The sequence below is a fragment of the Necator americanus genome, chromosome V, assembly GCF_031761385.1.
Source record: "Necator americanus strain Aroian chromosome V, whole genome shotgun sequence".
NCBI lineage: Eukaryota > Metazoa > Nematoda > Chromadorea > Rhabditida > Ancylostomatidae > Necator > Necator americanus.
In genome coordinates this window covers 15982073-15993957 of record NC_087375.1, presented here as the reverse complement: position 1 = coordinate 15993957, position 11885 = coordinate 15982073, and the positions used below count along the sequence as shown (strand labels likewise).

Sequence of the window (11885 nt, the reverse complement as noted above, 5' to 3'; positions counted from 1 at the left end):
ATCTTTGTTCTACGTTCTAGGATGATTAAGATTAAGCTCAAATGACAAGTGAGGTTGTGGATTAGACAAGAATGGAACAAAAGCGATGGGAATGCATAATGTGGTCGTCCTGGGACAACTGAGATGTGAATTAAGGTGGATTAGAAGCAAATGAAAGTCAACAGTTGGCTGCAATCCCAAGATATCCGAAAAAGATGCAGCTATGATTAAACATGATTAAAAACAGAGAAGAGGCTATCTCTATTCTAAAGAGAAAAACCATGTGATTTGTCATTTTCCAGCAAATGACCATAAAAGAGGGGAAATAAGTGCGTAGGTTAGGAAGCATGTCGTTTTACTTTGGTTTGAATTGCTTTTCGCTGAGCTCCAAGAAAGAAAGCGCAGGGGAACGCTAGACGAGGTGGTGTAACCGCCAACGAGCGTCAGGAGACGGTCCCCATGGCAACGTGTGAAGTCTCGCACCTCACCGTCAGCTCAATGAACTGAACCTCTGTCCTGATCTCGCCCACGCAATATCCTTCATTAACGTGCTGGCGACCGTCTAATCTAGCGATATGCCACTACCGTTTTCAAATTAGAAACCCATAGATGGCTAATGTAGCAGTCAACATGGAGGTAAAAGTGAGTCATGATCTAAAAAAAGAAAAGAAAATAAAGGACAAGAGGAAGTTTTCTGAGAACACATATATGGGTATTGGAATTAATTCATTATCACCTTGAATTAGGACCTCATGATATAGTGGTAAACGTATTCACTTGGGTTAACTGCATTGCCATTGTTTTTCGTTTCTCTAGCGGACACACGTAATTTTCCATTTTTTCCAATCAGGTGCGAGACCACCTTTCCGTAAAAGAGAACACACATGTTCTCTATGTTATCATCCATAAGATTAGTGCGTTTGTAATTCATGCAATGTTGGATACGGTAAGAAAAACGATGTGAAGCGAAAGGTGCTTGAGTATTCGTGAACATTCTGCAATTCAACTTCTGAGGACAAGGAAATAAATTCTCAGCGACACACTAAAATCTAAGTTTAAAAAAAACTGCTAGAATTCTTAGGTCTGGCTTTTTTCAGTATCAATATACATAAAAAGGACAAAGTCTTTTGCGTATCCGTCCGCTGGAAATGTGCGATCATGTTCGGCTTCAATTCAGAATCGTTTAAGGTTCATGAACGCATGTTTGATCTAGACGACATGGAGGAGCTACCCGATGTGTTAAGTCGGTGGTTTTTGCCCTACCAGATAAGTCTGGTAGCAGTCTATCATCCCCGGAAGCATGAAAGCCTTGATTGATTCCAGGGCGGTTCCAACCCATCGGTCGTGTAGTCACAGCCGAACCTATTGTCGACTGCGCCATATCCATCCATTTTGTTCAGAATTTATTAGACATGTCACAAGTTTATGGGATTACTGTGAAATCAATTCATTCATCTTATTCTCATATATCTTAGAGATCTTAAGGCGTAGACAGCGGCACCTCTATTTCTACCGGACCCGTGGTACAATACTGTTGACAGCATGCTCTTCCAGCGATGTGGTGCATATACAGGGCAGACTTCACATCAAGTGCTTATGTGCATGCAGCAAATCCAATTCTGGTACTACTTTTTTTTCAGATTTATGGTCTTTGTGTTCGACGAGGGTCGAGTGAAAGAACTACAGTATGTCATTTCATGGGAACGAAGAAGCAAGTGGAGGTGTTTTTGCAACACAGACACCTGCAGATTGATGAAATAATGCGGGTAATTATCTATTTTTACTGATATCTGCGGGCTACATTTCTTCTAGTTACATTTTATGCGAAGAAGTCAGTTTGTTACATACTCGCATGATCAGTACCACACGTGAGCAACTTCTTAATTAAACGGTCGGAAAATACGAGTCCTTTTTTTCTTCCTCCTGCATAGAAACTGCACAGATGTATTTATGTGTCTCTGAGCACGCATAACATCAACAGAACTAACAAACTGAGAAATGACGTCTTTTGGAAAACTTTCGTGAATTACTACTTTGAACATGGAACAGAAGCCTTCAAGAAGTGCGCATCGTATTTGTCGTTGATGGGAGCATTCGTACTTCAGGTCATGTTTTTAGCTTGTCTCCATCTGTATAGGACTAGCAGAACTTTCTACTTGGTAACTGAAATTCTCCATTGAGGAAATACAGCATACTATGTGCATTTGCGCTTCAGGTTGCAGCGTAGTTTGGGATACAACATGGAACAGTTTTCACCTGCTTCTCTAAAAACTAAGAACTAATTGACTGATGAAGGGAAACTAACGAAATATGGAGTAGTTTTCAGAAAGCAAGGAACGACTTGCCAGATAAATTTTGTTCCTATGAGAGGGTGAAATGTAGGAGAGTGAGGGGGAGAAAACAGATAAACATGCACAGAAACACAAGCTGAACTGACTGCTATTCAAAGCTCAACAGAGGGTAATTTGGAAAGTCGCATGACATAACTATGACGCAAAAATAAATTTATTTATAAATAGTGGAACTTTTCACCTTCCTTGCTCGCTGTCTGCAGTTTTTCTCATGCATATCAAAAATGCATTTGTTTCCTTGCTCCATGACGACTTTCCCCTTCAAGCGAAAGCGAGGTCAGCGTCAGTTCAAGGAGCGAAAGCCGAAAATACAATTTCGTGCAGACAAATTAAATGGTCTAATCATTACGTTGAAAATGCCATTTTTAACAGAAAGCAAGGATTTTGTCTCCTTCTTTGATGTTTGCGAAAAAAATTCGATTTTTTTTCAAAAATTCAGGAACAAATTCGAGATATACCATGTCCGATATTTCGAATATTCGAATAATTTGTTACACAGAGGTGTTTTTGCAACCCTGAAACTCATTGTCCTTTCGCCGTTCCTCAATTCAATAACTGCGTTCCGAACTGCAGAAAAGAATAAGACGGAGAGTGACTAATGAATTTTCTTCACGTGATCAACATTCAAGAAATTTGGAATACATTGCGCAGTGGGGGACGAGAAGTGCGCTAATGAGCCAAAGTTTATATATATATATATATATATATATATATATATATACAATATATATATATATATAGTTTAGTTCTTGGTCTGTGCTTCATCCTTCTTCAGCCCTTCTCATCCCCACAACAACGGATGTACTTACATACGGACATGCTTATTGAGATTGCGGAAGACCGCTATTACCCGGAGCTGGCCGGCATAACACGCACCGCAGCAAGTCGGTTCTCCAGTAAAACTCAAGAGTGAAACGTGAGAGGAAGTTTGGTCTACGGACGGGGATGGAACGGACGGAAAGGTATTTGCAGTAACCGCCGTTGTATACAGTTGTTTCTTGGAACGGAAGGGAATTTTTCTGTGCACAGAATAGTGTAAGAATACAGCATCATGACATTCTCTAGGAACGGATTTGTACAGTACAGGGCAAGTAGTTCGGTCCGCAGTTCGTGTGGACGACGACAGCATTATGGTCGTTTCAGTCCTTTTCGAACTGAATCCGATGTAAAGAAATCGAACTCTCTTCAGCGATAGCTCAGTTACGGTATAGGAAGAACGCTGAGCTTATGTTTATTGTGGAATGTTGAAACAATATTAGAAGAAGGCCGACTAAACTCGTTACGCTGCCTTCTTATCACAAAACTCCTGCACTTTTCTGCATGTGAATGAAATATGAGCCAGCAGATATCATCTGTCCACTTATTTTTCCACTTTTTCTCTCCTTACTCTCTCCGTGTTTCTCAGCCGACCATTAGGGTGAGCGTTTATTTCCCCTCATTTGTAGTTGACCCGCATGGTGCATAATGCCGAATGTAATGGCACATCAGCTGGGGACATATACAGTTCCGAGAAGCTAGGACAGAAATCTTCTGTTCTTGCCCAGAACTGAGCAGAACATTAATAATAGAATAATAGACCTAAAACTTTGGTTTCTAATTATATTTTGCTACTATGGCTTTTAGTTATGTAACATTTTGCTTTTATCATATTGCTGTTGGCTAAATCTTTTGTTTATGTGCGTTCATTTTTCTGTCCCGATCCGCTGTTCTCCCTATAATTTATTGCAGAAAAACGTTATATCCAGGAATTTCTCGTGGGAAACGGAAAATTGAAGCAACTATATGACGATGAGGTTTACTACGATTGCTGTTATAACCCTTTTACGTTAAATTCTGGCTTTGTTAGGCACTGCTGAACAACACGGTTTTATCTGACTACGATTCGTGTTCGTTTTCAACAACTAGACGGGAAAGCGGTATTGAAAACATTAAATGCATTTTACGCGAGTTTCGGACTGATTCCGAGCAAAGTCTGCATAAACTGCGCTCTCCTACATGTCACCGGTTCAATCATAAATTCCGCTCCACCACGCGTAAACCATGCACTTTCAGAACTTTCGCTGAACTTCGAATAGAATTCTTATGAATTCCACTTTTTTTTCATAGTCTTCATAGGTTCTCTTTAGTCCAATGCATTTCGCTAATATTCTGTTTTTGGCTGTGTTGAATGCTGTTGTGCTGATTTTTTGTTTGAAACAAATGTTGACTATTTGGTTATTTTTTGTTTGATGTTTTTTGCCAAAAATGCCATGAATTTCCTCGATCTATGGCATTGCTCGCATTTACCACGACGGCATTTTGCATTGTGTCCACCGTAGCAAGTTCTTCAAGCAAGTAAGTAAGTTCTTCAGGCAGTTCTTAAAGCAAGTAAAAAATAAAAATAATCGTCTTATTTTTGGCCTCTTAACAGTGGAGCGAAAGTTTTACGCATTTCCGCTGGACGCGGAGCTCTAGTGATGGAAAGTTCCAAACATTTAAAATATTCCCGAGCGTTGTCCACATGTCTCAGTGGAAGCCGTTACACGACATTACGCCACACTGACAGATTACCCATTAGCTCACCCACAGCTTGCAGGTGAGTACACAAATTTATTTTCTCTAATTCATTTTTATGTTTCTAGTATTTGTTACGCATTTTAAATCCAACCTCCGTTAATCAAGTTCAGAAAATAAAAAGGTCGTGCACGGACAAAAAGCTAAAATAGTTCACCTGCTTAGCCTTCGTTGGCAAAGGACAAAAAGAACCGTAATTTCTAAATGGTTTATTTTCAATAAGAGGAAAGAAACAAAGCTAACAAGTTGCGTTGAAACCCAACACAATGTGCATTTGAGACGTATGGTAACTTTATCTTTTGCAGCCACAAATCTCACAGACAGTAGTGACAGAGAATAAGACAACGGCGCTACGTAAAATTAACTGGGGTGAGTCGGTGTTCAGTGCGTATGTGAGGGTACATCTACATCAAAAATGGGTCCTGTTACGTAATAAGTTACGATCGGTAAAGCATACTGTGCTACGGTTCTCGGCACCTCCATTTGGTAGTTAAAATATTAGGAGAAGGAAACTTCGCTGGTTTCCTGGACCTCTGTGGTCCAGTTTGCAACTTTAATCATATAGGAGTAAAGTAGCACATGTAGTTAGTCTAACTCAATTGTTACTAGTCTTTTTCGATGTTGTTTTTCCCAGTTTTCGATAGAATCGTCGGCTGTGCTAATAGGTGCGCATAAAATTGACTATGCATACAATGTGAACACCGTAATACGCGTGTTTGCTCTGTAAATATTTTCATACTCATCTTGAAACGATCCAACGATGCATGACGTTTTCAAGCTGTTCGTATCAGGTGAAAAGACACATGACACTGTGTTCCGCATTATCGTCATTGGAGTTACAACCAAATTTCTTCCTTGATCTCATCTGTAACTAATGGGTTTTGGAGAAATAAAGACATAATGAGTAAAGTGAAAACAAAGAAGTCTTATTTGCTAACCTCATCGTATTTGTCCGACCAAGACACCGCTGCTTGACGAGCGAACTTTGCTGCATCAAAGACAGATGTGTCACTGGAAGTGAATGCATTGAGTTGGCTACTTTTTTACACGCGCATAACATTCACAATGTCAAAGCTTCTTTATCACACCTTGACTTTCATCCGTCAGTGTAATCACCATGAATGTCTATCACAATGCTCCATCTTACTGAGGAGGGTACAATTCTCTGGGACCAGAAGCGGAGAGGCGCGGGGTGAGATTCAAAAAACAACTCAAGAGTGGATTCGAAGTCACTCAAAGAATCGAACAGTTTCCGAAATTGTGGGCGAGTGGCCGAAGTAACATGCGTGCAGAACTACGAACCTTGGTTTGGTTAAGGGCATTGCTCACGAATCTGGGGTGATGCTTTTAACCAAATCAAGGTATCAAGGGTTTCAGGCGGGTAATGCCTGTACGGGGTCGTGCACGGTGGGGAAGAGGGTGATTGCGTTCATCTCTCTCTGTGTCAGTGTAGACGGACGATCAAGGAACTCTTTCTTACGACGTCCTCCATTGCAGCGCGCCACCCTTGCGCCCTCCCGCCTGCGATTCGTTGAGAATCCATTTCGCGAGAGCTTGCAAAGGTTGCGCATTGCAAGAAGCCGTCGTAAGAAAGAGTTCCTGGATCGTCCTTCTACATTGATACAGAGAGATGAACGGAATCGCCCTCTTCCCCACAATCCACGACCCCGCACAGGCATTACCCACGTGAAATCCGCACCACCCCAGATTCTTGGGGTGATGCCTTCAACGGCACTCCATCCACACAAATCCCCAGTTATCGCTCCATTAGACTACCGCTCGTTCCTTAAGCACCACCAGGAGCAAAAACTGCTCAATTCTTTCACTGGCTTCAAATCCGCTGTAGAGTTGTTCTATGAGTCTCAGCCTCAATCTTCTGGGTACATGGAATCGTAACCCTTCCAGAAAGATGGAACTCTGTGACAGACACTCATGTTAATTTAACGGACCTATGAGCGTCAACATGTGATTAGAAAACTATGAAATTACAAGAATCATGCGCATGTAAAAAAAGGAGCCAACCCTGTTATTTGATGTGGCTCGTAATCAAATTGCTTTGTTGATTTCTATCTACTTCAGTTGTACATAATAAACATGCAGTAGAACTTCTTCAAGTTAGGAGTGGTAAAGTAGGGGAGACTAGTTTGCGCGGACTATGGGGATTGATGGACTATGGTTGGGGATTCCGGAATGCAACTATTAGAAACAATGATTCCAAAAAATGATAGAACAAGAACTCTAGAATAAACAGTTATACCAGAGACCAAAAATAGAAATATGTTTTAGTATGGAGCACGCACGAAATTAGAAATAAAAATCTTACTTTTCGGAGTACTTCGCCTCCATAACATTTGGATCTGGGAGCACATCTTCAGATTCTGCTACAGTGGTGAGATAGACGTGAGCGGTGTTCTCCAACGTGCAGTCGTATTTCTAAAATTCTGCTTTTGTTATGTGCAATGCAATTTTTCTCAATAAGACTCGCACACTTTCTTGAATAATCCACTCTGAGGACACTGCATCGCTGCGTATGCATTGCTTATGCGCGCGATTTGTCGTTGTGCTTTGTAGTAAATGCTTCGAGAGCGTGAAGTTTGGCATAGAAAACTTTCACAGGTTCAAGAAGTCTTGCGGCATTATGAAAGAAACTCATGATCTTTGATGGAATAAACTGAATACAGGGTAAACATATTCGTGATCAGCATCGTCGATCAGATGCCGATCAGGAATATGCTGAATCTGCTCCATTCTATGTGGTGGTACAAAAGGAAGAACGGGATCACTGCCTAAGACAATGCTCCACGCTTTTCTCCCCCTGTCTCGCTCCTCACCGCAATCCTCTTCAGCTCTGTTGAACTGCTCGTTCAGATGTTGAACGGGTACTGCTCCGTCTGCTCGTTCAAATGTTGTCTCACAGAGCCTAGCGCACACTCTAACTCGAAATTCTCTTCGTGCTATGTGGCCGCGAGCGGCACCTTTGTAGGATACGGAAGTGGACAAACCAGTTACCCCTTACAGGAACGCCGGAAACTGAAGTTCACACCGATAACATGGCTCGATATGAGGAGAATGAAAACTTTACGACACTTGGGATCGCCTGGTGTTCTTTATGAGGAGAGATCGGACGTGATTGCGTGTTTACCAGGTGGAAAAGCCGCAATTTTTTTTTAGTTCGCCGATCTCCCATGCTCAGTATCCACTTGATCTTCGAGTTTCTTCAGCGATCAGGGTCAAATTGACGAGTAGCGCCTCAAATGGTAGAATGATTCTGTTACATGTTTTCCGAACATACAGAGACTTGTCCGGAAACACCCGCTGGCTGTGAAACTCGTTGAGCGTAAGAATAGCATCATCTAAGCATTTCAAGGCTTCCCAAATGGTGATATTTTGACTCTATTCGGCCATGCGTTAAGGCAGAAGAAGAGGAATATCCGATTTTTTTTTGCTTAGGTGGAAACGTAAGTAAAGTAAATGGAGAAATGTTCAGAACTAGTCTTTATCTCTCAGATTGATATTCTTTGCAGCGCTCTTCTGAAGTCATGTTCTTGTCTATAAGTTTGTTCTACAAATACACGAAATAATCGGAGTTACTTGAAGTTTGAGAAGAAAGCGGACAGAGATTAATTGTGTTGCAGTGCTTGCTACAGCGCATAAAATGGATTTGATGATTTCGGAAGGCTACGAGAAATTTCATCAAAATTAAATTTCGTAAACAGACCGGAATTTCAGCGCAGGACCATGGCCACCACGTTTTTAATAATTTCCACGAAAACTGCGACCACCATGACGACCATGAATGCCGCGATAGAAGGTGGAGGAGTGCATCAACTAAGGGGTCTCTGATGTTGTCTGGAAAACTTGTCCCATTCGTGCAGCAAGGCAGAGACGAAGCGGATCCAGGGAATGAGCACAAAATCTGAACAAAAAAACTAATTTTCGCACGAAGAGTATGAGGAGTGCTGTACAGAGGGAAATGAGCAGCAACATTCTTGTCTTGTGTTGAATAGAACTCACTCACCCCGGCTAATATGAACACAGTAACACAGTACATTGGAAATATGACTCTGTAATTGTGTTCTCGACATTTTTTATATTGAACAGCTGGACATGACATGTGCCGTGATCTTATTTGTGGACAGAGGCGCGGTAAATCCAATATTTGAACAATACTGTTTAGCATTCTCTATTTGTCAGTTTGACTTCACAGTGCAGCTACTACCGACTCTTCATCCTCGTGAGACCCGGGGGAAAGAGACCTAATGACTAGAAACGACCTCACCACACTTCCATGCAGTGCTGGATTAGAAACATTTCTAACGAAAATGGAGAGAGAAGTGATTTGTCACAGCTTTCGATTGAAGCTTTGATTATTAATTTGATTTTGATATCGATTTTGAGGCTACGCTATTTAATTGTGGAGAGACCAGTTCGAACGAATAAATACTCGTTCAAGAACAACACCAAATAACTTTCTGCTCTGTTCTCCTTGTTACATCAAATTTTGTAGTATCATCAGTTTTTTTCTCAATAGGTTATTATTTTGTTATTTGATACGACGTCACGTGATACTACGACGTCATCACACTCTGTGTTTTTTTCGCGCCGCTACCTTTCGAACTACATTCTAATAGCATGTGGATCTCTGTGACTGGCCAAAGAGTAGTTCCCTTGTGGACCTTTCAGTTCAGTTTTTCTTCGTATCGACGAACTTCTTGAGAAAATATAGCACCATATTGTTTAGTGCGCTACTTTGTTTTTATGGAATTAATGCACGTCACTGCTACGAAGACAACGAAGATAGTTATCGACTCTCTAATAACTTTTCACGGTAGTAAGAAATGTATTTGTGAGCAGGTTGGAAGATTTGAGATCAGTCATCTAACGGAATGTAACGAAGACTACTTCTAGTTGGTACAGAGGAATTTCAAAAAATTTTGAGCTACTCACGAAAATGTGAATCATATTTGAGTTGGTTTTGTTTGTGTTTTGTTTTTGATTGTTTTTTTTTTCGTATAATATTGCACAGATAGTATTACATGATCATATCAAAGTTTTTCCCACTACTGTTTGTTTGTTCCTTGGACGTGCCCAACATTTTGTCTGTTGATACTTAATTTTGCCCTATTTTCTTCCATTATTGTGAGCATCCTTCCTCCTTCTGTATGTAATCCTGTAGAAATCTTTTTTTTTTTGACTAGTCTTCTCGCTTTTTTCTTGCACTCTCCTCAAAAACTTTAGCTTTAATGTGTTGGATTTCTGCTCATTTTCCTTTGTGATTCTGCATGATTGGTGTGGTTACCAACTGAATTTCGGGACATTAAAAATAGTTTCGATTTCGAGCCCTCTGCGATCGCGCATTCGCACAAGGGCGCACCTTGACGACTTCGATCGAAACTCCTTCACCAGGTAGTCGTTCCTCACCGCTATTGTCCACCCTCCTAATTTACCTTTATCTGAGTCGAAGCAGTATATGATGTTGTTTTTGATACTGATGATAGGGTGATCCGTGCTTTCTACAGTGTAGAAAGCACGGATTCTGATTTCGCTGTGGGCTTAAAAGGTCGGCTGCTGTATCTTCTCGGAAGGATACTTGTTGGCAATGATTCCACACTCTCGTAGGCACCTACCAGAATGCCGGCTCTGACAATGTGCCAAACAACCGCATCGTATTTTGCAATATTTAGCTGACTTTCACCACATAAATGTTCGAGTTATTTAGTTTCTACGCTAGCAAGGCGTCAGATCCGTATTTGCATTTGCTGAATCCAGAACTATCACAAGGAAGAGACAATGAGACTTGTACATGCCATCAAGCGACTTTCTTCAATATTGTGTGAAAAAAGAATCAAAAACTATAACAACAACAAAGAAACTACGACAAGTTTTGATGTTGTTGTTGTGTGTTGTGGAGTTGTCGTGCTCCGTGGATGCGGGCCAGCGTCCACCATTAAGGATCACATAGCGCCTTAGACGTGTTGTGCGCAGACTTTCGCAAATAACTGATTTCTGATGTGGTCAGCGATACGGTGACATCAGAAAAACACTGAAATCGCTGAGCGATCGTAGATGCGTGGCCGACTTTGGCGGCTATCAACAACAGCGACGGAAAGAGTGGGAAAACAAAGCAAAGGACATTAAATTTCACCTTTTCTTTGCTCACCTTTCCTTCTCATTCTTGTTTGTCGAACCTTGTTTGTTGAAAGTGCCGCACATGTCTACGACTGCTCGACTAGTAACTCTACATGATGTAATGTGAAAAATCTTCCTGAGTGATTTAAGATCCTACATCCTAATTATCTGTCTTGCCAGTATGGGGAGGACGTATACGTCACCCCAGGTCAGCAGTTGTGAAACAGAACGGGGAAGGGAAACTTCGCATCATGATCTTTTGGTGTTCAACTTGACAGAACAGCCTCCACCACGACAAAGCACGTAAATGGAGAAACAACTACCTCGTAAAGTAGCCCCACCAAGCTAGGAATCAAAAAGAAAGAAGAATCTTTTTTTTCTGAACAGGAAATAGGACGTTATAAATGATGATACTGCCTCTCTTTGGAGGCAGAAAATAACAGCATGAACTTCAAACCTCCTTGAACTTTGATTGTTTCAATCCAGCAGAGGAGAAAAAAATGGAGAGAGCAAGGAGGAAATTGTCGATTTCAAATAAACTCATAAGAGATGCAAAATTTCAGGAAAATAGATGGCGTGAAGTATTTTTTAAAAGATTTTGCTGGTATAATTTCACACCTTTTAGTCCAGGACTAGTTTGTGCGGTCTTGAGTAGAAGGCGAGAAAAAAGTGTAAATTATACAGTGCGTTCTAAACGAAGCCTTGCGGCCTTGCTTTCAGGTGAGCTTTTTTTTTCAATAAGAAAATGGAAAAATGGAACTGAGTATGAGAGAGGGAATCAAAGAGTATCCAAGTGCAAATGGTTGGCTGAAGGGACCGTTGAGTGCACGATGATGCAGCACCTGATGGCAATACGTGATGTGTAGCCGTTTG

At 41.1% G+C, this 11885-nt stretch overlaps 1 protein-coding gene across 2 annotated transcripts; it reads right to left on the bottom strand.

Moving 5' to 3' along the window:
- Window positions 1-5670: 5670 nt before the first annotated feature.
- Window positions 5671-8934, bottom strand: RB195_014029 (uncharacterized protein; the record flags this gene model as incomplete). 2 transcript variants are annotated; one of them, XM_064204118.1, is made up of 4 exons in its annotated part: window positions 5671-5748; window positions 5822-5894; window positions 7207-7316; window positions 8902-8934. In XM_064204118.1, 4 exons carry the CDS (start codon window positions 8932-8934, stop codon window positions 5671-5673), a joined length of 294 nt encoding a protein of 97 aa, XP_064059999.1. The 2 variants fall into 2 exon arrangements, with proteins under 2 accessions (XP_064059999.1, XP_064060000.1); XM_064204119.1 differs by lacking the exon at window positions 8902-8934 and adding an exon at window positions 7373-7405.
- Window positions 8935-11885: the final 2951 nt, after the last annotated feature.